This window comes from Anopheles moucheti, chromosome 3 (assembly GCF_943734755.1).
Source record: "Anopheles moucheti chromosome 3, idAnoMoucSN_F20_07, whole genome shotgun sequence".
NCBI classification, from domain to species: domain Eukaryota; kingdom Metazoa; phylum Arthropoda; class Insecta; order Diptera; family Culicidae; genus Anopheles; species Anopheles moucheti.
Genome location: NC_069141.1, coordinates 11,785,398 through 11,813,197, shown reverse-complemented (window position 1 = coordinate 11,813,197; position 27,800 = coordinate 11,785,398). Strand labels below are relative to the sequence as shown.

Genomic DNA, 27,800 nt, shown 5'->3' with positions numbered 1-27,800 from the left:
CTGGCTGTTGTAAGCAGACAAATAATAGTGGATAGTATTTCAACGAATTGAAGGACATGTTCTGCTTGCTGCGCAAACCAAACACACGAACGAATATAACAGTGGCAAGTGTAACACACGCTTCAACAGTCATCTTTAAACTTCAGGCAAACTTTACAATTTTCGTGTTCTCATTCCTGGACTTTATTCGTGTTTTGGGTTGCAAGCGATATCGATTTTTAATGAAGATGCCAAAATCGTTATGATAATGCCCTTCTCTAATGGTATCCCATTAAATCTTCTAACGACTTGTACATTATTTGTTCCGCAGAGTTTGTTTTTAAATATTGTTAAAATACTATCAACTACTAACTGTCCAAATTACTAATAGTTCACAGCAAATATTATTCACTTGCAACACCTAAACAAACACCTAACCATATTATTGACGGCAGTGTTGAACTATCAGAAAGTCTGTGAGGGGTTTCAGCCTTTAGAAAAAGGCTAATTGTTAGTTTGGCTTTTTGTTTTAGTATTCGATAACTGAACATGTTACATATACCCTGTCGAGATAGCCATCGGGCACGATCAATCGATCAGCGTAACGATCAATCGCGAGGTAACTCCTCATCCAAAATGGGGTCTTTAGAGGAAGTTGACGATCATCCCCAAATGCTCACACCTCCACAGATGTGTGTATAACGGACTTTCTCTCTCGTTCTTCTAAGCGTAACGGCCTACTAGATCATAAGCCTACCATTTCTGGCTTACTAGACTTATTATTTTACCACGTAGCCGGATAGTCTATCCTTGCTACGGGAGATTGGTCCGGATGGGATTTTTGTGCGGTTCGTTCGTGTAAAGACTGGCGCCGCTACCGTCATGCCACTGCCCCTAACGGACTTTACTTTAACGGACACAGGACCACAGGAGCTCTGTTCTGAAAGCGATTGTTTCTGACTGTCGTTCGACAAAGTTCTCCTTCTGTCCCAGAGATCAATTGCTTTTCTTCATAGGCTGGACAAATATTTCCGAAACGATACAAATCATGTAAGGAAGCATTTTAATAGATTTTCTTCAATTAAACAGATTTAACAGAAAAAAAAATCCAATCACCGCCTTCCGAGAGAAAAACAAATATTTCCGAGTGCATTTAAGGTTGTTGTGCATGTGACTCAACATGTTGCGATAAAAATACATTAATGCATTAATGATATGCGTTAAATATCATTATCATTATTGAAATGTTCACTAAGGATATTATATTCAAATTACCACTCTACCGGCAATGTATTATTTATGGAAAAATTGTGGCTATTTGGTTATTTTACTATAAGTCTAGCGTGTTTCGTTGACGTTGCGCAAATGAATATCGTGCCGAATGTTTTGCCAAACGCTATCTTTGTTAGGCCGTATGGAATGCGACGAGTATTCCGCATCAGCATTTCGAATTTTGGAAAAGTAGTGTTGATTTGCCTGCTCTACATACGTTCAACCTGCGGAGACGGTATGATGTGGGATTGCGAAAAAGACTTCAGAATGCGGTGTACTGTCGATCATTTCAATCCCAGGAATGCTAACATTACTTTACGATACGTTTTGCCAAACGACACAACGGTGATACAGTTTAGAAACTTCGAAACATCCACATTCGATCGTGCAACGTTGATCAAACACATCCCGCCTGCTTTAGACCATTTGGAATTCGTGGACTCAAGAGCGCTGCAACGATTCGTTTTGCCAAGCAATGTTAGCATCCGGCGGCTTACCATGACAAAAACACAGCTGAGCTGGATCAAATTGCACCCCAACAATGACGTCCGTGAGCTGATCATCGTGTCTAGCAAACTGCAGCAGGTACCAGCTTCAATTCGAAATCTGAAAAGTTTGGTTAAGATCAAACTGCAACAATCCTACATTCAGCAGCTAAACCTAAACATGTTGCAGTGGTTCAGTGAGCTGGATTCCTTAGAACTGCCGCAAAACAGAATACGGACAATCACGAGCACCCTGAACAATGCACAACGACGCAAGCTCTATATGCTAAATCTGAGCTACAATCACCTTAGAATCCTCAACCTCGAGGTACTTGTTGCTGTCGGGTGGTTCAAGAATGTCGATGTATCGCACAACAAAATAGAATTGTTGGTTGGACGATTCGCTAGCGCCCACCTATCTCAGATTATGCTTTCCTACAATCGTCTGAAAACGCTCGACTTTTGTCAATGGAAACTGATGCCAAACCTCGCAGCATTATTGCTTAATTCGAACGAGCTTTCGCGCGTACCGAACTGTATGCACCATCTGCCAGGCCTCGCCGATATTAACTTCAGCAGCAATAAACTGACGAGTGTAAGCATGGACGCGTTTGGCGATATGGAGAATCTACTGGATTTGGATTTGTCGGCCAATCAAATTTCGTTGATCACCTTTAGGGAAGAGAAATATCCCAAAAGACTAGGGGAACTAATTTTAAGTAGAAACAAAATCGAGTGTATCAATCCAGGCGATATGCCTTTCTGCCCATTGGACATTGAATTTCTACCGAGCTCGTCGGACAGCGAATGGAAACGAAACAACAATACCTTGCAAAGGCAACTAACGATCACAACTGCATGATCGCTTTTTGGGACCGGTGAAAAGCGATTAAAATTATGCTTACTGTTGTACTGTGTCTATGTGAGTCGAATCATTAGCTTTTTACATTCGTTGAGATCTCCGTAGGTTATGAAGGTAAGGCGCATTTTAAGAATTCGTAGTTTAAAAAATGCATCCACGGAGGAGATTATACTATCGATTAGATTATACTATTTCGCATCGAGACTAGTGATCTTCTATTGTTTGTTCATATATAAGTAGATAAGAGTGAACGAAAGTGTAGGTAATCCTTTCAGAAGATACACTGTGGAATGTCCAAATGTCGATCAATGACACACTGCAAAAAAGAAACATCTAATCTAACAAACCAAAAGGCAGGAAAGACTTAGAATGGTTTTTAGAAAATATTGCTTTTACCATCGTTTCGCTTTATTCGCAACTTGCCACTAACAATGCACAAGTACACAGGCCGCCATTATGTCTATGTCCTACTTACCGGTGTATTACTTCGGCAAGCGTTCGTACCTCGACCGACAGTTGCAGTGTTCCCGCAGGAATTTGTACACAACATACAATACACCCAGCCCGACCGGAATGGCCAGTATCACTACGTACGAGATCAGTTGATAGAAGCGTCGCGTCGTCCATAGAACGGTGTACTTTAGCGTGGTACCATCTGCGTATGGAGAATAATTGTAAACGTTCAATCAATTAGACCGTTTACCCCATTTTGTAATTTAATTCGTTAGAATACCTACCAATTGCCGCATAGCCGTATCCAATGTCTGGAACACTCATCCGATAAGAACACGTGGGCACGATAATTTCCAGCAACTCCTGCGTATCCTGATGATAGCTCAGATCGAACGAATGTACCTTGTACGCCGTACGCTTGTCCTGACTGAGCGGCCGATACTGGACCGTTTTCAATCGACTACGATGTATGCGGGCAAACTGAGAAACGTGCAAATGTGCCGAAAAGATCACGTTCGGTTTCAGATTGTGTATCGCCGTATAGGTGAAGCTGGATGGTACGTCCAGCACTGGTATGTGGCTAACAAATATGCGCAAATACCGGTCGGAAATATCCGTACCAGTGCTGTCTAGCATGCGTGGATCGTTTAGTGTCATCTCCAGCGTAATCCGATTGATGTTGTAGATCGTTAGATTATCGTTGATCACCCAAGCCGGTCGCTCGGAGAAATACTGCCGAAAGCGTCGCTTCGCAATCGGATTCAGCGGTTGCCGTCCATCCCCCCCGATATCGTTATCTCCGGGAATGTAGATCACCTTCGCGGTCGGATGTGTGGGAAAGATCGCTCCGAAACGTGTGTAATACTCCTCGAAGTGAATCTCCGTCGAATCGGTACCTTCGTCCATGAGATCACCAAGAAATATGATAACGTCCGGTTGCACGTGTTCTACCGCTTGCTCGTAATACCACGCCAGATACCGATCGGAATCGTAGTTTGCTGCCCCGGCATAGAAATGTGTATCGTACGTTTTACCCAGAATTTGTGGATCCGCTACAAGTAGAATCCTTACACAGCCAGCTGTTGGAAAAAGAATATTGTTGTTTCAAATAACATTTTAGACACTTGAATCCTTCGCTTCCATTTTACCGCATTACGTACCTTCTTTGCAATAAATATTAGACCACTTCAGTTTCTGCAACACGTAAATAAGCACCTCATTGTACAGTACCAGTAGCCCGAGCACGATTACGTATACGCGCCACGCCGGATGAAGCCGGAGGAACTTTTTTTTTGTCCTGGCAAGCCAATTCTTTGCCATCGTGAGAAATGGACGGTTCGATCGGGATTATGTTTCGAGCACACGGTTGTTTTTTTACACGAGTTTGCAAGAAAAACTACAAACTCAAAGCTGTTTCGTAACTGATCAGCAAGCGCTATGCGGCAACATTGTCCTTCTGTGGCATCATTGCGCTTAATAATCGAAGGAAAAGTGAAAGAAACATTATTGCTTATAAGTTCTAAGGTGTGTAACGATAATTGTGCTTACAGTGCACTGCCACTGGTTTTTGTTGTACTGTTTTGTGTACAAACAGATGTTTGGGTTTCCTTTGCCTGCTTTACTTGACAGTTCAATCGTTTGGCTGCGTACTGTCTATTCAGCACTGCACGGTAATAATCGCGTGGATGACAAATACACTACAATCAGCATGGGAACAAACATACTAAACGATACTACACCTACTAGACACGTTCGATGATTAAAATTTCTCTTCCTTCATTCCCAAACATTCGGCAACAAGGCCCATTTCTTTGGCTCTCACTTTCGGATTAAGAGATACCAAATATCACAGCCAAACGTTAGGTTATATTCCTACCATGGTTTCCGTGTATTATCGAATGATCATGTACTTTCAGTAATGCATTGACAAACGTAGCTGTCACACTTTCATTTAACAATTATAACATTCAATAAGTTTAAGCCTTACAATTTATGCTTGTTGCAGTTAGAGTTTCATGACGATAAATATATCGAGGTTAGGTTGATGAGGTTGTGGGCGTTCCGAGCTAGTGGGTCTTATTTATGTTGCGACTACGGCAACTACGAGTAACGGCGTGAGTTTTCAACGATCGGAGCAATAGCACATCGTGCACAGAAGCCGTCGAATGTGAACAACTAACTGAGAACACCTGCTTGAGGACTCGATCGTCCCCAATTTGCACCTTCAACGGTGGTACTTTGCACGTTGCATATTCTATCTCCAACCTCACCTCGTGATGATCTCGTAAACTATCCTCTCGCCAACAACGGGTGGAACCAACGCCGACAGAACGTTTATTGCGGATGGCGGAAGCTCTTACCGGCGAACTTCGCACCGGCACCGAGCTCCTCCTCGATGCGCAGAATTTGGTTGTACTTAGCCAAACGCTCCGATCGGCACGGGGCACCGGTCTTGATCTGGCCAGTGCTCAAGCCCACCACCAGATCGGCAATGAACGTATCTTCGGTCTCACCGGAACGATGCGAAACCATGGTACCCCAGCCATTCTTCTTTGCCAGCAGATGCGCATTGATCGATTCTGTAACCGAACCGATCTGGTTGACCTTCAGCAGCAGACAGTTGCAAGCCTTCTTCTCGACGGCCGTAGCAATGCGCTTCGGGTTGGTAACGGTCAAATCGTCACCGACGATCTGGATCGTGGTGTTGGCAGTGATCTTGCTCCACGCATCCCAGTGATCCTGATCGAACGGATCCTCAATACTGACGATCGGGAAGTCCTTGATGAAGCCCTGATACAGCTGTTCCAGCGCATCCGGAGCCAACCAAGCGCTGGCATCCGATTTCGGGTTCTTGAAGTCCAGATCGTACTTGCCATCCTTGTGGAACTCGGACGCAGCCACATCCATGCCAATCTCGACCTTGCCCGTGTAGCCGGCCTTCGCAATGGCGTCCTGGATCAGGTTCAGTGCTTCCTTGTTTTCCAGGATGTTGGGAGCGAAGCCACCCTCATCACCGACGGCCGTCGCATCCAGCCCGAACTTAGCCTTGATGACGTTCTTCAGATGATGGTACACCTCGCTGCCGATCTTCATCGCCTCGGTAAAGGACGACGCACCGGTCGGCAGGATCATGAACTCCTGCATGGCCAGCTTGTTACCGGCGTGGCTACCACCGTTGATGACGTTGAAGGCCGGTACCGGTAGGATGATGTTGGCATTGCCAGCCAGGTCAGCAATGTGTTTGTACAGCGGGACACCCTTCTTGGCAGCGCCGGCCTTGCAGATGGCCAACGAAACACCCAGAATAGCGTTGGCACCGAGCTTCGACTTGTTCTCGGTTCCGTCAAGCTTCAGCATCAGCTCATCGAGCTAAGGACACACAGGAGATAAAGCGAAAACGAACCAAAATTAATCTTCCACCACCAGCCGTTGCATAATATTTTCTATCACTTTCGACGCCAAAAATAGATCTCTCTCTGTCTTCTTCCGTGATCGGGAGTTTCGAGGGATCGACGGCTGCCGAGAAGCCTACCTCTTTCTGCTGAGTAACGCAAAGGTTAGAGCTCAACACAGCCGGGGCGATGATCTTGTTGATGTTCTCAACCGCCTTCAGGACACCCTTGCCATGCCAATTGGCCTTTTCGTTGTCACGCAACTCCAGCGCCTCATGGACACCAGTGGATGCTCCAGATGGAACGGCGGCACGGAACAGTCCCAGGTCGGTCACCAGGTCAACCTCAACGGTAGGGTTACCGCGCGAGTCAAAGATCTGGCGGGCCTTAATACTCTTGAACGGCATCTTGGATCTGAATTGGCAATCACAAACAATAAAAAAAAAACCGGAAAGAGTTATTAAACGAAATTCGCCACACAATTTGCAATCAGCAAAATATGATATTTGTCCTAACTGTCAATTTTGTGTTTTCAAAGTTCTTCTCGAGTGTTTTCAATCGATTAAATTCTATATTAGCTACAACAAATGCAACAAACAAAAAACGAAGGCCTGCCTTACATAATTCCTCGTATCATGCTCGTCCGTTGCGGTACAGATATTGGCGTTGATATTTAATGGTATTGAGGCGCGAGACTGGCTTGTATGTTGTTATTTACGTGGACGCTAAAAGTACGGAGGTTATCAGGTTATCATCAACCCGAAAAAGAACACTAGACCCGTGTAAAGAGGCATCAAAGAAGGCGGATGTTTCGAGTTTCGTTTCCTGGCGACAATTTTTGCCTTCTATATCTGATACGGATTTCCTTGCTTTAGACTCTTTGACTCATAGAAAGTGCAGTGCTGATACAATATTCCTATTACAATCCTTTCCTATTACAGAATATGAAACATTTTGAAGTTCTTGACTTGAACGAGTAGATAAGGCTCTGAAGATCTGGTGAGGAGTTCTTGGCGAAATCAATTGTATCTTTAAAATGTTTCATCAAAGTGATCCGATTTTGCATCACATTGGCGACGACAATTACTGATGTGGTTTTGGGAGGGGAGAGTGTAGGTCTCAAAATGGGAGAAGGGGGATTTTGTTAGGCGCGTCTTCATTGACCTCTAACTGTGACTAGAGGTCATACTTTACCTATGCCGGGAAAACACAAAAAGAAGAGATTTTCCCTACAAAATGTCACCAAGTTTTTCTACTATCATGTTTACTTTATGTAATCATGCGTGAGTATATATATTAGCAAAAAGATAATTTAACTAGAATCATACAACTAATATAATGTATGTTTTAGCACACCCAAATCGACCCTTTGGCGGTGTTTTATGTTTTCGCTCAAACGCAGCCGGTTGTTAGGCTAAAGAACGTGAAAAACGAAAGGTGACCTTTCCCTGATAAGCTCAAGGTTAAACAAATGTTCTGCTTGAAAACAATCGTAATCTAGAGTTTGCCGGATGCACCGCTTATTGCACGGCACACCACATACACACACACGCGCGCGCACACACACAAGCTGTTGCAAATGCAATTATTGTGCAATAGGGTAGTTTTTCACTTTCACCGCACTTCTTCAACATGCCGGCTGTTCGAGTAGGAGGAGGAGTGATGGAAAAAATTGCTAAAACGTGTGGAAAATCTCCGAATCTTTTCTAAAGACTTTCTTGTTATCATCGGGTTTTCCACGGTGATACAATTTGCAACAAAATGCTTCTCACACTTACTTCTTTTAATTTACTTTTGGGACAAAGATGGAGCACAAGAGACCGAGCACCGTTTTCACTGCACCGTTTGCTGTTAAATGAAACAATCAGCAGCTCTACAAAGATGATGAAAATTAACAGGAATTGCACTGTTGTACGCAGGCGCGAAAGAAATATGGGTAGGCTGCACAATTTGAAGTCATTTGACAGAAGTGATTCAATTTTACGTAGTACGAGGAATACTGGCAGAGATCAAACAAGCATCATTGAACGGCTATATATCAATTTTTGATGAAAATTGGCTTGTGCTTAATCTATTTACATTTTTTAAATACAAATAGATCTGACATTTACGCTATGTTAGGCTATTCCATTGTTTTCAATGTGACTGTCAACAATCTGCCATGGTAGAGCCTGTGCTTACATCATTCTACTTTGACCTTGAAATGCTCTCGTATCAATCGTGAAGGCGAGAGCCGAGAGCATTCCGAGATCGTAGATCATCCCGAGTTGCATTGCTCAGAAGATGCATTTTGTTAAACTTATATGAATACTGAACTTAGTTAAGCTTCAGCTAGCCTCACATTTGTTAGCGACTTTTTCTGAGCTTAGTTAGAAATTTCAAAATTTAGTACTCTCTCATAGTCATAGAGAGTGTATCTGTTCAACCATGTGGTGATCATCAGTTAAGGACATCTTTCTTCAATTTGTATTATTGCTCTTATGCTTTGTTCAGAGTGCAGCTCAAACTCTAGCGTAGCCATCTACCCATCAGGCTCTTGACCTAGGCTTGAAACCCTTAAACTTAACCTATTAAGCAACGACTTGTATCTTTTGGCAGTACCCTTTTAAGCCAGCGATTGTTCGAACCACAAATGCCAACAGCCGCGTGCCACATATCGATTCGTTACTATCGCTTCATTGCTTCGGTTCGATCTGCGGAAAAGGTCACAACAAGCAAAACAGACGCATTTGCGGAATACAACGTTTAAAATAGTAACACGGTGCATTGACCTTTGTTAGCGCGCGAAGTCATGTAACACTGCAATCACTAGAGAAATTAAACTGTTTCTAAGTTAAGTTAAATAATTTTGAAGCAAAAATATAGATACTAACGTAGAAATATTCTCCACTTTTATTCTCCGGTCTCGTTATCTGGTCTGGCGCGCAAAACTAAATAGCAATTAAACATGCTTATCCTTCTTCTTCTCCGTTTTTCCCATCTTTTTCTGTACTTTTTCCAGCTTCTTCTTCAACTTCCATCGGTACGTCGGTGCTTGTTTCGACGGTACTAGATTCTTCGGCCGCGCTAGTTTCCATCAGCGGAACTTCTGTTGGCGCTTCTGGCGTAGTAGTATCTTTATTCGTCTGTACTGATGTTTCGAGTGTATCATTATTCTCATCCGATGCGTTTAGTGTTGCTCTGTACCCTTCATCATCCTTCAAATTGATACTCTCGTTGGGAAACCCGAACTGCTGCGTTTGCCGCTGTGTAGCACCGATGTGCGTAATGGTCTTTTGCGGATCGTTCATGATCGTGACGGAGTTGGTGCAATCGCTCACCTTGTAGATACCGACCAGATAGTCCGACAGCTCAAACATGTTGGAGCGCAACGAAATGATAATGAACTGTGCATTCTTTGTGCGTTCCTGCAAACAATAAAACAAAAAACCCATAAGAATGATACAATTTCCCCTTTTTCATCGAACACACACACACACACGAAATTGATCATACCTTGATGTAGTGTGCCACAATTGAAACGTTCTTAAAGTCTAGGGCAGCATCGATTTCGTCCATCACGTACAGTGGCGATGGTTTGTAATAGTGCAGGGCAAACACCAACGCCAGCGAGGATAGCGTCTTCTCACCGCCGGACAGGTTCGAAATCATCTTCCAGGACTTTTTCGGTGGCCGCACACTGAATACGATGCCCTCGTTGAAGGGGTCCATCGAATCGATCAGCTCCAGCTCGGCATCACCGCCAAGCGTGATCATTTGATACATCTCCTTCAGCTTCTTGGTGATGATGTGAAACCCACGCATAAACTCGGTAAACCGTTTCTTACGCACGTCATCGTACAGCTGTCGCATCTCATTGCGCTTGGCAGTGATCTCTTCCAGCACGGCAACGCGCTTTAGGTAAGCATCCCGCTTCTTCAGAAACTCGTCGATCACGGAGAGGTTGGGTTTGTTGGTGTTGAGCTTTTCCTCCAGAATGGAGATCTGGTACTGCAGATCGGGTAGCTTGTAACTACTGAGTTGCTCCTCGGTGTACTCTTTCAGCGGTTCCTCCGTAGGAACACCCGGTATTTCATGCAACTTGAGCGGTTTAAGCTGTAATTGGGAGAGAAATATTGAATTACATTACGTTACGGCATTAGCATATACAAGCCATTTTTTTTTTCAAATGTTAAAACGACCGTTGCGGAGGTACGTTCGAATCGTACCCAAAATCTGTACGTCGCATGCGCCAAAAACGAGGCCAATGTTTTCACCGGTTGACAGATTCGGTTCGATTCTTCCCACCACCAAAACCGAAACGACCGAACGAGAACGATTCTGAGTGTTTACCTAACAAATCGAAAAGGAAACTATCCACGTGCTCCATATTTCCATCCGACATTGTCCGCTGCACAGATTCTGCGGCATCACAGTTTGCCTTTGATAAGCGAAACAACAAAATGGGAAGCTTCTTTTCGCACCCGACCGGGATGGAAGTGGTCAAAAAGAATCAGGAATACATTTCCGAGATGAACAAAATAAAGGTAATCCGTCCTATCTTCCATGAGTGGCATCGAACGCTCCATTTCATTGCCTTTTTAATGATCTTCCGCTGTAGATGGAACGCTGGATTCAGATGCACTATCAGATGAAGGAACGCGAAACAGCGATGCAAATCTCACGGGCACGGGAACTGTTCTACTGGCTTGCATCGTTCTACGGCGTATCAACCGTCGGGCTGATCGGACGGTTCCGGACCACGAAACGTCCCGGTACGCTTGCACCGATCGTACCGCTATCGTTTGTCGTCGCCTACTATGCGGATCTTGCGTACGGGACAAAGATACATCGAATACAAGGTAAGTCAATCGCACTGCGTTTACGTTTGTGTCTTTCAGAAAACAATCAAATGATACCATTTACGTAATCGATTCTCTAGCGGAAGCGGAAATGATTATGCATAATGAGCCAGAACTATTGGAGTGGCCAAGCGGACTGCCCACGGTGTCGGAGATCGATTCGGCACGCCTTGATATTGATGATAAAATTCGACTCCATCCTCATCAGCTATGAAAGGCAGGCGACGTTTGTTATTAACGGAGTGACAGCAGAGAGCTCCACTGTAACAGTATTATAAGGAGAAGGACACATCAGTTAACACACTACACACTGCACGCAATTTTTGGAGTGAGATTGCACCATTAGAACCGTGTTAACGGCAGTAGCATAGCTCCGTAAGAACAAGTGTTCTACCACTTTCTTTGCACTTTGACTTTTAACGACTAAAAAAACTATTGCAAAAGAAACATACAACTTCCACACTAAAAAGCTGTTTCCATGTTCCATGTTTAAAAATTCAGAGCAGCTTTACCCTTAAAGATCCTGTTTTAGCTGTAAAAGCACCACTTAGCTCCTTCTCTCTAGATGTCTTTTTATCAGCAACTTCATAAACTATACGGTTCTAGTAAGCATCGCTAGCAAAACAAACCAGTCCGTTGCTATCCAACGAGATAAATGGTCTAGCAACCAACTCTCTAAATTCTTCTGAACGGAAAACGATAACAATAACAAATAAGTGCATTTAATCCTTCTCACTCTTCGGTGTATTCTCCCAATCGAAGGAATCGGGATATTCGTCGTGGTACGGGTGAGTTTTAAAGAACCGTGAACGGTTTCAATCGCGTAAGCTATAGCATGCAATTATACCCTTATATCCACATGTAATTGTACGGGGCAAGTGGACCTTGTTCGGAAGTGTGTCAGATTTTAAAACAACATTTTTTCCGTCAATCCTGTTAAATGCGTAAATGTGAAATTGCTACATCCGTTTTACATACAGTATGTACTAATAAAGTATATAAAAAGAAACAACCACTTACCTTATCTCTCCAGTGTGGAAGTGTGTCCTTCGTTTCCTGTAGCTTCGTTTCGATCGTTTGCAAAATCTGCTCAAACTCCAGGCGCTTCATTTTGCCCTCCGCTTCCCGCTTCTGTAGCGCAACAATCTCTTTTTTGATGCTAGACGAACCTTCGTGCGCCTTTGTGATGGCCTCTTTCATAGCTTCCAGCTCCTCTTGCAGCTTGCTCGCTTCCAACTCAAGCTGCGTCCGTTCGTCGTTGCCCTTCCGTATCGCATCCTGAGCTGCCTCAACCTCAGCTTCCATGCTCTTGATTTTATCTTCCGATTTCTTCACATTTCGCTCGGAAGTTGTGATGTCCACCGTTAGCTTTGAGATGTTTGCCGATAGTTTGTCAATTTGTTTGCCCAGTGTGTTGATCTTCGTCTGCAGCACCTTCACCTTACTGTTGGTAATTTCGTTAATCTGGTCCGTGTACCGATCGACTTCTTTCTGCAGTTTGTCCGCTTTTTTGGTCGAACTTTCGTGTGCTTTCTTGCATTCCGCAACCTTCGCTTCTAGGGCGCGCACCTTTTCTGGATCGGAATGGGTGCTTGCGACACGTTCTGCCTGGGAATCTAGTTGCGCCTTCAGGCGAGGCATCTGCTGAGTCAAACTCGCCACATCCATACGCATTCGCTTCAGTTCCATTTCTTGGTTCTTTAGCTTGGCCGTTAGCTTCTGAATGTTGGACTCCAGTTCGCCCTGCTGCTCCTGCAGATAGTTGATCTGGGATTGAATATCCTGCGCACGGATTTGCATCTGTTCTATTTCACGATTCGAAATTCCCGCCGGTTCGCTCGCGGACGTCTTTGTCTGCACCGACGTGCCCATACGGCCACGCTGTTGCGATCGACCACCGCCGGACATTGTGCCGGACGTCTCGATCACGTCACCGCCGAGCGTAACCACGCGGAATCGCTGCCGCCCGTACGCAATCCGCTGGCCTTGATCGAGATTTTCCGCAACCAATGTGTCGCGCAGTGCAAAATAGAATGCGGGCAGCACACGCTGGTCTTCAACGCGAATTAAATCAAACAATCGGGGTACATCTTCGGGCCTGCAAGATAGAGAAAAAGAGAGAAACTCGAAACAACTTGTATACAGCGACCATTTCATTCTACTCACGTCTGTATTCTGGTGTGACAATTGCGCTCGAAATGCTGTATTTTTTCCAGCGCAATAAACGATGCCCGGCCGATATCGTGATGCTTCAAAAACTCGATGCAACTCTTCGCCGTATCAATCGTTTCTACCACGATGTGATCGAGCGTCCCACAGCACGTCGAAATGGCCACGTCGTATCGTGCATCGATACCACCAAGATTCCCCAAGCGCCCGAGAATACCCGGGATGCGCCCTTCGTTCTTCTGACGCATCAGTGCATCCAACACTTTGCCTTGCGAGCGTGTCGACTGCATAGTGGCCATCGATTCCTGCAACTTGCCCTGCACCGAACGCAATTCTTGCCGCAGTTGCTTCTCTTCGTTACCGTTCGCTTGCAGTTTTTGTTGAGCCGCTTCAAGCTCTGCCCGCGTGGTAGGGAGTGCCTCTTCCAGCATCTTTAGACGAGCTTGTTTCTCCTCGAGATCCTTTTCGGTTTCTTCATAGGAGTAGCGGAGCGATTCGAACTTGCGCCTTTCCATTACTTCATCGTGCTGGACAATCTTTAGCTCGGATTCCGCGATCGACAGGGCCGACTTGCTTTCGTCGACCGCACGCTTCAGTTCGATCAGCTCCGTTTGCAGTTTCTCTTTTTCCTCCAACAGTACCTTTGTTTCATCCTTGAGCGTGGCCAGATTTGCCGTCAGTTTTGCCTCGACTTCAGCTTTCTGCTTGTTGAGCGTTTCTATCTGTTTCTGTGATTCTTCAATTTCTTTTTGGTTCTTTTCCGGCACGGCGAATAATTCTTTCAGCCGTTTCTTCTCCGTTGAGATCTGGTCCATCGTTTTCTTGCGCCGCTCGTTGGTAGCACGCATGTTTGCTTGCACTTTAGCAAACTTATCGAGCGAGTTCTTTAGCATCGTTTCCTTGCTTTCCTTCGCGTTGACCAGTTCATCGTACTGTTTTATTTCCTCCTTCACCAGTATCTCCTTCTGAATGCGTTCCGCTTTGAACGCCTCATACGTTTCGTCGTGTTTGGCAAGAATGTCGGCGGCCTGGTCCCGTTCCACGCTGAACTCACCGATTTTGCGCTGCTGTTCGCTGATATACTTTTGTATCTGCTGGTTTCGTACGCGGGTCAGCGTGTTTTCCAGCTTTAGATATTCGACCGCTTCGTTCATCGGTTTTTCGAGGTCTTTCATTTCGCGCTCGGCCAGCTTGCAGCGGTTGTGCTTTTCTGTGCGCTCTTCGTTCAAAGAATCGACCCGTTCGTTAATTTTCAGCAATGGCTGCTTGTATCGCGTCGTTCCCACTATATCTTCCAGGTACTCCAGCAACCCACACTCATTTTCTGTCTGTGCCTTCGCTTTCATCATAGCAATCGATTCCACCTCACCCTGCAGGATGAGGAACCGATTGTGGTCCAGATCGATGCCGTGCTGTTTGAGCAGTTTGGACACCTCCTTGAAATGTACGCGCTTGTTGTCGATCGTGTAATAGGAACTGTTGTCCCGGAAAGCCGTCCGAGCAACGACAAACCCGCTGTTCGGCACCTCGTCGAACGATCCATCATCCCGATCGATGATCTGCTTGAAATGCACACCAACCGTGCAGCTGTTTGTGTTCGGATGCTTCGACGAGTTGTGCAACAGCACTGAGAGCTTCTTCGAACGGATCTTCTGTGCCCGGTAGCCGAACACAAACAGCATCGAATCGATCACATTACTTTTGCCACTGCCGTTCGGACCGATGATCGCAGAAAAGCGCTGATGAAACGGTCCAAGCATTACATGTCCGGCATAGCTTTTAAAGTTATAGTTCGAGATGCATTCGATAATTAAACGTGGTCCTTTGCATTCCGTAGAACAGTACGGTGGAACTGGAGGAGGGATGTAAATGCCTCCGATACGCGTCCCTCCCTCCTCGTCCTCCGACATTAACGCATCTTCGTCGACGTCGGCGTCTATCGGTTCCGGTGGTTTTTGTGGAGCAGCGGTTCTCGTACTTCCGTCACCTCCAGAGCGACGTTTCTTTGCACTACTCATGTTCGTTTTACAAGGACCGTTCAATACACAAAACACGAAACAACCAACTTATGCACACAATTTACGTATTAAACAAGTTTTTTCCAGTAAGCAGAATGCAAACAACGCGCGCGATTATGTTTGTTGTGTTGTCCCCCTAGACATTTCGAGTAGTTTTTCACACGTTCCTCAACCCGCGCACCTCACTTGGTCCACACATTTCTGGTTGCACACAAGATTTCATATTGACCTCTCTTTCTCGAATATGTCGGTCCTACTCTAAAGACGACCAACGACCAGTTTCGATCCACCCGAACGTGTCTGTACACAGTGATTTCACGTGTATGATTGTGTTGGTGCATATGAAACGCGAGTTGCTGAAAATTTGACAAGTCCAAGGAAGCCGGTAAGCAAAACAATAACAATCGCGAATCCGAACTTATATTTTATATCTTTTTAGCAAAACAATTGTTCCGCACGGATTAAAATGTAAGTCGGAACCATCTCAGCATCTGCGCCGTCGCCAATGGATAAAGAAACGCCGCGAAACTCAACGCATTGGCGTGTTTCGGTACAGTTTCAGTGCCGGTATAGACGGAGAAGATCTTTGGTAAGTTAAATCGTTTTTATATGGTAAATATAGTGAATTAATTAGCGGAAGTGTTATAAAATGTGTTGTAGAATGTGTTGTGCATAGTTTTAAGCTATTGTAGGTGGAAAAGTGGGGTTATCGAGATCCTTGTGCTGCAAACGCGCACTCGCACACACAGAAGATGAATCCCCTAATTTTGCTTTCAGTCCATACAAAAATCCCCTAATTTGAATCTGGTTCTATTTTGATACCATTATCGCTGAAAATAGTGTAAAATCAAGTGGGAAGTGATTTACTAGTGTTATATCAACACAGTTGTGCATTAATTTGCGGTTTTAACCGCAATAAATCTATTATATTATCAACGCTTAGTTTGGTGTTGTGGGTGCAAAGTGAGGTTAGGTGAACGATTCTTCGACCGAGTGAGATGATTCTAATTCGGGAACCACAGCAAATATTGTCTCCTCCATGACCTTTCTGAATGATAGAGAAGACGCTGTTCTTCAATATCCGTGTGTGGATTGGATAGTGAGTTTCCGTGACTTGATAGTGAGCTTTTTGTACGTTTGCTTTGTTATGTTCGCTTTCCGAATTGCTATCCGCGACGCTCCGTTTTCAGAATTCTGATTGCGGTTCCGTCGTGTGTGATTCGTGGTTAAACTTACTTTTAGCGTGGGTCAATTATCGTTCAATCCGTTGCCAAATTACCATTGGTTTATTGTAGTCTGTAAAAGCACTGTGGTTAAAGTGTTACTCATTGTACATGGCATCAACCGTGTGAAGGGTTGTTTCAACCACATAGTATTAGGTTGCTTGCATATATATCCACTTTTTAAACATTATTATTATTCCTACCAGCACCACATTATCTAAATTCTGCCTTTTCTTTCAACAGGGGATTTCCGGTAGTACGATAGCTGCTCCGGACTCTGGAGCTCCTGTCGGGTTGCGGCAAAACGCGCACAATGAAAGACAGCGTGTTCCACCGACTCCACCACCCCAGGGCATCGGCGACAGTCCGGGGACGACGTGAAACCCAATCGGCACAGGTACTCACGGAATAATCCGTGTCCAGAGAGCACCTGCAACAGCTGGAAAGTCACGTCTCCGTGTTTCCGGGACTGCCATGCAGTAACGTCCGGAATGGTGCGGTGGGCCCATCTGATGAAGCGGCTGGCGTCGTTGCACGATGCATCCGCATCCCACCGCTCCTGCCACAGCTGCAACGTCCGCTCCCGTTCCTCGCGGCGCACCTCATTGCTGCTCACTGTTGCTGCTCCGTCGGCTCCTCGAAGGCGCTGGTAGACACGGTGGTCTTCGTCCACCAGTAAGCAGATCGGCAGCAAATCCGACAGCATCACCGCCGTCTCGTACCGCGTGGTCCGGAACGATCGCGACACCCGCAATGCCGTCTTCCGCTGCACCCGTTGCAGCAGCCGGCGACACTCCTGGATCTCCAGTCCATCGCGCCAGATTGGCGCAGCATAGCGGATCGCGGACTCGCAGCCCAACCTTGGACATACGGTAGCATATGCTTCAGCTGCGTACAACGAGGACAGAAGCATAGCTTAAAAGTAAGTAAATATCATTTTACTTTTACTTAATGTGTAATTAATATATTATTATAAATTATCTATTTAATTATCTTATCCTCTTAAAATTTCATCCTATTTACAGAAAACGAAATCGATCGTTTGATCTAATACAACGAATAAATTCATCGTTGCAGATCGTAAAAGGTAAATATGATAACTAAATAAATCTTTGCATCACAGTGGTGGAAGTTTGTGTGGAAAATGTTTCTTTTTTCCGTCGTCTCAATGGTTGTAGCACTAAATGAAAAAAAATTTGCTTCCTACCTGAAACATTTCTTACTAAACCATGCAATACGACTGCGATTACGATATATTGTTGAGCGAATGAGCACATTATTGATAACTTTCGTAGTGCTAATACAAGACGATATTTTCTTTTCAATTCTAGTGAAATCATCATGGAAGGAGAAAAACAACATATCCCTTATCGAGGAGAAGCATGGCCTAAAATATGATGAAGGACACGTATTAAGAAGATGGTAACCAACGAGATGTTGCCGAGATGTCGAGAAATGCAACGAATTCCTTTGCATACTATCTTCCGTTGTTGGCGACGTCGGAATGCGTTCGGAATGCGGAATGAATTTAATATTTTTTTATTCAAATTTTTTTAAAGTGATCCTACTAATTATAGAGAATACGGTTAAAAGCGGTACGAAAACATTCAATGAATGAAGTAGGGTTATTTTTAAATTTTTATTGTTAAAGCTTATATTTAAGGAAAATGTAACAATGTAGTCAATAAAAAATAATCAACTTTTTTTTATTAAACTAGCAATTCAAATTTTATCAGCTGGGCGAAAGAAAACGAAAATCACCACTACATACACATTCCGAGCGATCTCACACATACATGCATACATCTGGGCTGCAAACGCTCACTCACACACCCTCAGGAGCACGTAGCAGAATCCCCTAATTTTCCCCTATTTTCATATAACGAATCCCCTAATTTTGCAAGAGGCTGAAGCCATGTGAACCGAAATTAGGGGGTTGCATACAGGTTCGAGCGCTTGTTTGACCAGGGGGGTGTTGACGTTAAATGACGTTTGGCCAAATTCAAAATCTTCAGCTGTCATCAGCATCAACAATTGACAGCGGCTTGAAATGCTTTCAATTTAAATTTAAAATAGTGTTTGGCCCGTTGTTGATTGAAAGCGGTAAAATAAGGACCTTCTGGTTAGTATGATGTTCTACCATTGATATGGCAGCATTTTAATATTACTACCTTTCTATCACCGAAAACTGAAGAAACTGCGTCGACTTTATTTACACTTTGTTTGGAGAAAGACAAAATGCTATCTTTATGTTGTAGTACTCGAAAATGATTTATTCAGTTAAATTACATCTATTTCAATGCAATCCATGACAAACGCTTTACGCGAATATTTTCTCTTCCCTTCGCTTCTTCGTCACTACCGTGCCTGGTTTATGCTGGGCGTCGGGATGGTTCATCAGCTCCGGAGGACAAACCGATACCGGGCTGGACATAAGCATCTGCTTAAGATCGTAGAATAGATGACTATCGTCCTTGGTGCAGAAGGAAATCGCACAACCAGTCTTTCCGGCACGACCCGTACGACCGATACGATGCGTGTAATCCTCGATCGTTTTCGCCATATCGTAGTTGATAACGAGCGACACGTCCTTAATGTCGATACCACGCCCAGCAACGTCCGTCGCGACCAGTATGTCCTTCGAACCGTTCTTAAGCGATGCCAGCGCATACTCACGCTGCTCCTGCCCCTTTCCACCGTGTAGCGTACACGCGTTGTAGCCCAACTTCTCCAAACCCTTCGCCAGCACGTCCGCACCCTTTTTCTGGTTGACGAAAATGATGCACGGTGGCTCGACACCGCGCGACAGAATTTCCATCAACTTCTTGCGCTTATCGTTCTCGCCCATTATGTGGATGATCTGTTCCGTGCGCTCTGTTGGTTTACCGATCGAGCCGATGTACACGGTGGCGGGTCGACGAAGATACGTTCGCGCAAGTCGCTCTACGGCCGGTGGCATAGTAGCGGTAAACATCACCGTTTGTCTGTACTTCTTCTTCGTGTTAAAGTTTTCCATCAATTTCGATGCATCTTCTGCTTCTTCGGTGTCCGGCTTTAAGTTCGACACTGGCATGTACTCCAAGATCTTCTGTACGTCCGGCTCGAAACCCATGTCAATCATACGATCGGCTTCGTCCATTACGATGTACGTACATTGGTTCAGGACGAGATAGCGATTTTCCAGCACATCGATCAAACGACCCGGAGTAGCAATTACTATCTCACAACCCAATCGTAGCCGGAATCCTTGCTCTTCGCGAGACAAACCACCTACGACGACAACGGTACGAATACCCAGCGGTGTACCGAACTTTTGAGTCTCTTCCTCTATCTGCTGAGCAAGTTCACGCGTTGGCGCCAGGATAATCGCATATGGGCCTTGATCGGCCGTCTCCAATCGATCGATCTTGGGCAGTGATTGAATCCACGTCAATAGCGGGATAAGGAAAGCGAGAGTTTTACCAGAACCTGTCTCTGCAATACCGATAATGTCTCGATTTTGCAATCCGATCGGAATAGCCTGCCGCTGAATAGGTGTAGGATCCTTGTAACCAACTTTGTCGATAATTTCCAAAATTTCCTTAGGGAAGCCTGATTCCTTCCACGTGCGGATCGGGTTCGGAATCTTGCCACCCTTGATTGTAATGTTGTAATCTTCCCGAAAGATACGCCAATCACGCTCCGTCATCTCATCCACATCCTTCTCCGACCAGTGCCGATCGTCCCACTTCTGTTTGTCTTCTTTCTTTTTCACCTTCTTCAAGCGCACCTTCTCCTGTTCCTTCTCCGCCTCCGTACGACGCTTTTCCAACAGATCGCCATAAAACTTGCTCTGTTTGCGCTTCTGCTCCTTAATGTCAATACCTGCAACGTGTCCACGGCCGTAGAACTGCACGTGATGTCGCTCTTTGTATAAGTTGTTGTAATCGATCGAAGTGTCCTCACCGGCGTCCCAATCAAACACAAACTTTCGATCGTTCAAACGTCTTACGCGACGCTTCTTCTTTACAATACCCAAATAGCGCTCCCGGATGGCTTCTTGCTCCTTTTCTTTATCTTTTACTACTGGTTCGGCTTCTGTCGTGGCCGCACCTGAACGTCTTTTATCAGCATCCTTTTCCTTGTCTCGTTCATCGTTGGCGGCTATTTTTCGTTCGCGTTCTCGCCGGTCATATTTGTCGAGCGGATCACGCTTTTCACGGTTCAACAAGGTTGTTACGGGAACATCGCCAAACTTGGGCACGTTCGCAGCGGCTGCTGCTTTCATGGCGGCTACCTCTTCCTGACGGCGCTTTAGAGCTTCCGCCGCGCGCTGCTCTTTTGTTATGAACACCGGCTTGCTACGTGCGGCCTCTTCTGCCTTCTTTTTTGTTAAAAGCTCCTCTAGCGAAAGCGGTTCCTTCTTTACGAGGTCTGCTTTAAGCTCCAACTTCGTTTCCGTCTTTTTGAGATCTTCCTCCTGCTCATCGTCCGCCTTATCTTTGCGTGGTTTGTCCTTTTCATCTATCCGATCTCGTTCACGGTCCCGTTCACGTTCACGATCCCGATCTCGCTCGGCCCGGTCCCGGTCTCCCGGGCGTTCTCTTTGTGGTGGATCGCGGTGTCGATCCCGATCTCGTTCACGTCTCCGGTCCCAATCACGATCACGGTCCCGTTCTCGTTCCCGATCTCTTTCACGTTCACGTTCCCGATCCCGGTCACGTTCTCTTTCACGGTCACGGTCTGGCCGGGCATCCCGTTCTCTGGAACGGGAACGACGTTTTTCATTCACCATCGTGTACAGAGGTCAGTAACGTGGATCAGTTCTACTGCTGGTTGTTCAAGAGTATCGACGATGCTAAGATAAAGGATAAATGAAAGGTTTTCTGAACAATTGAATGATTTATACACGAAAACTAGCTACCCTGCAGTAATGATGCAGCTTGCCTATGTTTTTGTAAACAACCCGCTTTTCAGATTTTGACAGCTGTGCAGTCCCTTCAGAAACGTCACCGAAACCGAAATTCCGAATCCGAAATTGTAATTTTTAAACAGTTCGTTATTTGATTACAGCAATATAATTTTCTTCCAACCAATCTACTGAAACATATTTCTTTAATGGTCTTTCGGTATCAGATATGTTAGAACATTCGTATCATCTTAAGATATAATTTAAAAAAGTTTCTAAACAAAATCTAGAATTAACAACATCATTTAACACGTTACATAAACATGTGACCCCAACAAGAAAATCGCATTAACTTCAGTCAGGTTTTTTTTAACTTGATCATACTATTTATCACTACCGTAATGATCACTAGCGTAAAAAGTGAGAAGTAGGAAAAACCAGTGCGCCTATTAAACTTTCATTAATTCCAAATAAGGCATTAAATGCGCTCCAATGTTCCAACCTCAAGATTGCTAAAATGTGGTACCAAAACTTACATTTCAATGCCCCTTTGCTAGACTTAACTGTTTATTATACGATCACGAGCAATCTAATCATGCGGACGAATTGGTCATTGAACGCACATTTAATTATACCTGTTCGCACGAAGTGTGTGCGCATCGATAATGTATCAGCTAATGGTTTCCAAAACAAGCGGCTCGTCGGCTCCTCGCACTCACTCCCCTCAGTATGTTGTATTGCCGCCAGGAAGGTTCAAATTTCCGGTTAATGACATAATTGCACACCGTTAGAATAAATCGAGAAGCTCAGCGCCTCTAATAAACACGAGCACCGCGATGGACCTGCACGGTAACCTTAGCGCACAACCCTTGGTCAATCCCTGAGGGCGCGCGATGGGTTTACTTCCGTTTTCCCTCGTAACAATTCCCCACGGTTACCCCAAACGGACAGAACCGATGGGGCAGATACGCTCGGATAAATCCCTCGACGAAATTAATCCATCATCCATTAAACGGTATCGGTTGGTGGCGAGGTCGAGGTGGTTCCGAGGAACCGTGATTGCAATCTGAAACTGAAGCTAACGCCTGTCTGATTTCGATGACTTCTTCCGAATTCCAATCGCAATGGTGGAGTGCCCAATTTTCAAAGCAATCGAGATGCGATCGATACTACAACGCTACAAAAGTACACTCACCTTCAGCGAAGACTTTGCACACTTTGCTCTGGCGTAAAGAAACGCCCAAAACAACGCTAGAATTGTTGGTCGATGAATTTTTGGGGTAAAACTCTGTAGAAAAGCAAAATCGGCGAAAACCCGGGTCAGAGTCCGTGCATCAAAGCAACGCACACGCCCGAAAAAGGGAGAATGATGCCCCGTGTTAAGCCGGAAATAAAGTGAACCAAACACCTCTTTGGCAAGGTGTGCTTACACCCTGCAGTTTTTCCAGGCTAGAGGGCATCATTTCCGAAAAGCACTCCTGCCCTCCGGGCGGCAAGAGCAACACATCACTGGAGGTTCCATTCCTGAACTAGAATCTGTGGACGAAAGTGAGAGAGAAAGATGATTGGATGTGTAAAAGTATCCCGTGGTTTGTGTGGGGTTGAAGAAAGTGGCAATTTTGGCGCTTCGAGAAAGACCCCCGGCATTGGGAACAACCCACCCTACTCGAGAACGAGGTGGAAAAGATCGCGGAAAGATTACACGATCGAGCGCCGATTGATTGCAGCAATAACCCTTCGCACTGGAAAGGTAAATGAAAAAAACTGAAATCTGAAAAAGTTTTATTGTTGGGTTTCTGCGCAATATATCTAAACCAAGTTTTTGGGGCTATAGATCTGTTAAGGTTTAAAACAACCATTTAATAAAAAAGCAACAATTCGTGGTGGGATGCGCGTATCATCACAAGGGTTAATAGGTCGATGTAACGTGATTTACGCAGCCAGCTTTGGATAGTTGTTCGTCCAAAGGTGCGCGAACACAGAAGCGAAACGAAAGCGCCCCGGCAATAGTTGACTTGTAAATATGCTCTCACGTCGGTAATAATTCGGAAGACTATAATCTTCTCGCACCAGCTCGACGTGCCGAGACGCTGTGGGCCTTTTCGGGTCGAGATACTACACGGGTTGGGTGCAACGATCATCTTCCCCTTCACCGTGGTTGGTGATTTGCTTGCGCCAGAGAAGCAGACATTCTTCCGGATTCTTTGCCGTTGTGTGTTTCATTCGTGCGTAATTTTAAGACGGCGGTACTTTGTTAAGATTGTATGTTTAGTTGCTAAAAAAAAGAGAATGAAAAGGTGGAAAGGGCAACTGTTAAGCGGTTTTCCATTTCCGCCACCTTTTTTAACTGTTTTCTGATAGTTTTTCAATGCCGATGGTATTGTAGATTCATGAGGTTATCGGTATTTTCCTGGGTATCAAAAAATGTGGCCACAATTTCCAAGTGGTACGCCAAGAGTTCTTCAATCACCCACATATTGGCCTAATATTTCTACACGGGAAATAAACTGTGAGAACTTACGTGATCTCCTTAAGTCTGCCATCCTACCTGCCACACAGTCTGGCCGCGTTGTCCCTAGATTCATTAGCCGCAGACATCGTGGCTTTTGTTTTACCAGGCGCCGTCCGATCTGCTGCAGCAACTGCACAACACTCAACCAATCCCGTCAGCATCCCATCTGGTCTATACTACCTACTAGATCAATCGCCCTCTACGAACTGTCAGATCCATCTGTCAGTTTGGCTGCGTTACAACAAAGCAAAGCAAAGGCCATTAGCGCGTGCATCCCTCTTTAGCGCAAATCCTGCGCAAAAGCTGACGCAAAAGTGATAATAATAACCTTTCGAAGTGGGTTCATACGTTTGATGCCGACCGGAAAGTGAAATAGTTATAAATTGGCAGCATTTTTCTCACCCAAGTGTTTGCCGCGCTGTTGCACATCCACCAAACCAAAACAAAACAATGAATAATTGAATCCGGGTCCCAGCCACAGTGCGGGATCAAAGTGAAGGTGCTAATAGTGGGCCGGTTTAGTTAAGGAGGGTACCGGTTGCTTCGGAAATCAAACACTGGGTGAGTGATGACCGCGGTGCAACCAGGAACGGGAGCGATCGTGTTCGGTAAGCTGTCCCGTTTTAGGTTTATGTCATCCTTTTACCATTTCCGTAGGATAGCCTGCAGGTGGCGGCATCGTTTGCCATTTAAGGTCTTTGAGGTTTTCCCTTTGCTCACTGCCGCACGGAAGGAATATGAGTGCTAGGCGAGCTTTATTTTTCATTTCAAAGTAAATGAGAAATCTAGAATTCCAGAACTGTCACTCTCTGCTATCTTGACTTCGGCCACAAGGCAGTATATACTGTTGGACGAGCTAATCGGTTTTTCGTGTGGGTTTGGCAAGTGGTATACGCCCACGGCTTTTCGGCCGATACGGAACGGATCACCTTACCGGCGTACATTGCGTCCTTTTACGTCCTGCGACCTTAAAACCTGTAATTTGGGCCGGGTTAGCGCCACCTTTGTTGTACGCCCGCTTTTTCCTGCTCGATATCGATACTTTTGCCACCTCCAAATCTGGACAGACAGTGCGCCGTCTATTGTTCTCGGTTTGAAGGGATGTTTTGCGCGGAGCGGGAGAAGAAGGGATGCGGTTAAGCAAAGGGAAGGAAACCTTCCGAGAGGTCGTCGAAATTAAATTCCCAACAATCGGACTTTGCGAGAGTGGGCGATTGGTTCCGGGATTGGGTTTGATACATCCAGAGTGACGTATAGCATTGGCTTTGGATCGGGGTTGGAGGAGATTAATATTTAGCTCGGATGATGCGTAATGGAAAGTGATGGACAGTTGGCAAACTTTGAGAAAGGGCAATTAGCAGTGCTTAAGGAAAGTTAATTAATATTCATTCCGTAGGCAATACTTCGGCATATAGAATACTAGGAACAGATAGGAGATAAGCTACTGCTGGGATTGTATATTAGCACTGTTCGACTGTGAGTGGTTCTTAAAGGGCCTTTTCCCAACACCAGCTCCGGGGACCTCCGGTCTAGATGATGTGTGGTGAAGTGAATTGAACACCTACGCCATGTCCTCTCAAAGCGGCAAAAACTTTGGTGCTCTCGGAAAAGATAGCATCGGACGAAGCCTTGCGAGGACTTTCGTCTGCGTCAACCAATAGCCCTATGGGTTGTAATGGACGTAATGAATTCAAGGATCCCTGCTAGATTTACAAAACTCTTTCTTCAAGGAGATTTCTAGCGTTAAAAGAAGTGAAGGTCTATTAACCTATCTAAATAGTTGCTATGTAGCATCTTTGTGTACGCGCATTCTTGCAAAGTTGTTACTGTTGTTTATTTCACGAGATTGACTGCTAACTGCGACACCATTACACGATCGCTACGATACGATCAAATATCACTACCTTGCGTTGTGCGTTGCTACTTTGAGCTAAGGTAAGGGATCTCTTATAACGCGCATTTTAATACCCTCTTCGGTAGTGCTATCGTGCCATATAATGATAATAATTGTGCATCGATGCTCTTTCTTTCTCTACAGGTACCAATTTGAAGCTTCTGTAGCACACCGGAACATTTACCATCGATGGCCTGTTGATAGGTGCTTTACTTGGTGCGTCAGGATCACTTTAAATCCTCCGATTATCAGATTTTATCTCCATCGCTTGGGGCACAACTATATCGCCCCGGAGACCGACAAGAGGAAAACAATTTCGAAACAAAATAAGCTCCCGTTCAGGCAACTTGCGCTGTAAAAACGAAGCCAACCCATTTTTTCCACCACTTTCCACAATGTCTGAACCGTGAAGGAGATGTACCGGGAGAACAACAAAAAAGGGACAAAAAAGGGTGATCGTACCAACAAAAAACACATAAGCCCTGTCTACGGTTTTTAAAGCACCACCGTTGTAGCTTTCTGAAGCCTTCGACATCAGTTTTTATCAGTCACAGCAACAAGACAACATCGACAGCAAAGGGCTTTTTTATATTTATAGCTTATCATGTCTAAATTAGATAAACAGGATGAGAAGATGAGACGAAATCTTTCGAATCCGTTTAAGAACTGCACCCGTTTTTATGTTGTGGCCTCAAATCAGAAGCGGTCATTTAACTGTCAGAAGTTGTGGTTGTGGCCTCGTGTCTAGGTTGTTGCTGTCTGGCAAGATCAAAAGAAGCGGCATTAAACATTCCCTTCTTAGTTTACACAGCTCGACCCACAAATGTACACAACGCTATCCTAATTGTGAGGTATTTGTTTTTCCTTATTTCTAGTGGCGCCGTGCGTGAACATCTCGCAGCTATTGGATGGAGCGAAAGTGGAGCTTTTTTACAACAATTACAAAATCACATCAATTCACAACTGAGCTAGCCTTCAAAGTTTCACACAACCAACAAATCAGCAGTCTTCCGTGTGGTTGTACTTGTGGTCGTTTCTAATCCTGAGTAAGTATCAAGTTACATTTTATGGCCAAACCTTTTTGTCTCTTATTTATGATGAATGTGGAAGCTGTGGTTAACCGTCGGATCAGCTCAGATTGAGCGAAAGACTTGAGGCGCTTTTATTGAGACGGTTGTCTTTATTGGGATACTGTTTAACAGGGGCTATATAGTTTAGTGGAAATTACAGAAATTGGAATTTAAACTTCATATTTAACTAGCTTTTAATTTATTTTTTTTAATTAACACCAATATTGTTCGTATACCATTGTCATTGGCAAATGTTTTAAAATACATTTAAATAAGTAGTGTAATTTTAAGTTCACACATTATATCCCTTCAGTTGGGAACCACCAAAGTTGACTTTAACAAAACAAAACTCAATTAATCACTGAATTCCAAACATAAATGTTCAAGGATCGAAGGATTGCTGACAAACGAAATGCACAATCGAATCAGAAAGCCATCGCAGCCAAAAAAGGGAATATCAAACCCAAAGTTACGCTGAGTCACCGGCACACCAAATGCACAAGACATTGTGGCGCTTCGTGAGTGCACTCGGGTCTGCTTTCCACCGGGTTATCCTTTCGATCCGTTCGACTAGGCCTGCAATAGCATGGAACAGTATTGTAGCAAAAACAAAACAACAACCCCCTACCAGGGAACCCATTGCTAGGCGTGGTAATTTGCAACAAAGCATGGTTCATTTCATGGCGCGTTAGCTAAACAGTGCGTCCTTGCAAAGGGCTTTAAGCTCAGGAAGGACAAACGA

At 44.8% G+C, this 27,800-nt stretch overlaps 6 protein-coding genes across 8 annotated transcripts; 2 read left to right on the top strand and 4 right to left on the bottom strand.

The window, feature by feature from the left end:
* The first annotated feature begins 1,518 nt into the window (after positions 1 to 1,518).
* On the top strand, positions 1,519 to 2,598 carry LOC128300232 (chaoptin-like). Its single transcript, XM_053036223.1, has one exon. The coding sequence runs from the start codon at positions 1,519 to 1,521 to the stop codon at positions 2,596 to 2,598; it is 1,080 nt and encodes a 359-aa protein (XP_052892183.1).
* A 403-nt stretch (positions 2,599 to 3,001) lies between these two features.
* LOC128303679 (uncharacterized) lies at positions 3,002 to 4,633 on the bottom strand. 2 transcript variants are annotated; one of them, XM_053040722.1, is made up of 4 exons: positions 4,600 to 4,633; positions 4,212 to 4,523; positions 3,336 to 4,130; positions 3,002 to 3,253 (listed from the first exon to the last, which is right to left on the bottom strand). In XM_053040722.1, exons 2-4 carry the CDS (start codon positions 4,369 to 4,371, stop codon positions 3,081 to 3,083), a joined length of 1,128 nt encoding a protein of 375 aa, XP_052896682.1. In that variant the 5' UTR covers positions 4,372 to 4,523; positions 4,600 to 4,633; the 3' UTR covers positions 3,002 to 3,080. The 2 variants fall into 2 exon arrangements, with proteins under 2 accessions (XP_052896682.1, XP_052896683.1); XM_053040723.1 differs by lacking the exon at positions 4,600 to 4,633 and having other exon boundaries at positions 4,212 to 4,555.
* Positions 4,634 to 4,916: 283 nt separating this feature from the next.
* Positions 4,917 to 8,358, bottom strand: LOC128304653 (enolase). 2 transcript variants are annotated; one of them, XM_053041864.1, is made up of 3 exons: positions 8,222 to 8,358; positions 6,584 to 6,857; positions 4,917 to 6,420 (listed from the first exon to the last, which is right to left on the bottom strand). In XM_053041864.1, exons 2-3 carry the CDS (start codon positions 6,848 to 6,850, stop codon positions 5,386 to 5,388), a joined length of 1,302 nt encoding a protein of 433 aa, XP_052897824.1. In that variant the 5' UTR covers positions 6,851 to 6,857; positions 8,222 to 8,358; the 3' UTR covers positions 4,917 to 5,385. The 2 variants fall into 2 exon arrangements, with proteins under 2 accessions (XP_052897824.1, XP_052897822.1); XM_053041862.1 differs by lacking the exon at positions 8,222 to 8,358 and adding an exon at positions 7,064 to 7,080.
* Positions 8,359 to 9,394: 1,036 nt separating this feature from the next.
* LOC128300226 (structural maintenance of chromosomes protein 4) lies at positions 9,395 to 15,560 on the bottom strand. Its single transcript, XM_053036214.1, has 4 exons — positions 13,451 to 15,560; positions 12,305 to 13,382; positions 9,939 to 10,538; positions 9,395 to 9,850 (listed from the first exon to the last, which is right to left on the bottom strand). The coding sequence occupies exons 1-4, from the start codon at positions 15,469 to 15,471 to the stop codon at positions 9,395 to 9,397; spliced, it is 4,155 nt and encodes a 1,384-aa protein (XP_052892174.1). The 5' UTR covers positions 15,472 to 15,560.
* LOC128303673 (plasminogen receptor (KT)) lies at positions 10,752 to 12,278 on the top strand. Its single transcript, XM_053040716.1, has 3 exons — positions 10,752 to 10,969; positions 11,044 to 11,284; positions 11,365 to 12,278. Exons 1-3 carry the CDS (start codon positions 10,886 to 10,888, stop codon positions 11,496 to 11,498), a joined length of 459 nt encoding a protein of 152 aa, XP_052896676.1. The 5' UTR covers positions 10,752 to 10,885; the 3' UTR covers positions 11,499 to 12,278.
* Positions 15,561 to 18,960: 3,400 nt separating the features above from the next.
* On the bottom strand, positions 18,961 to 21,608 carry LOC128301372 (probable ATP-dependent RNA helicase DDX23). The gene is made up of 2 exons (XM_053037814.1): positions 21,598 to 21,608; positions 18,961 to 21,531 (listed from the first exon to the last, which is right to left on the bottom strand). Exon 2 carries the CDS (start codon positions 21,466 to 21,468, stop codon positions 19,015 to 19,017), a length of 2,454 nt encoding a protein of 817 aa, XP_052893774.1. The 5' UTR covers positions 21,469 to 21,531; positions 21,598 to 21,608; the 3' UTR covers positions 18,961 to 19,014.
* Between the last annotated feature and the right edge of the window lie 6,192 nt (positions 21,609 to 27,800).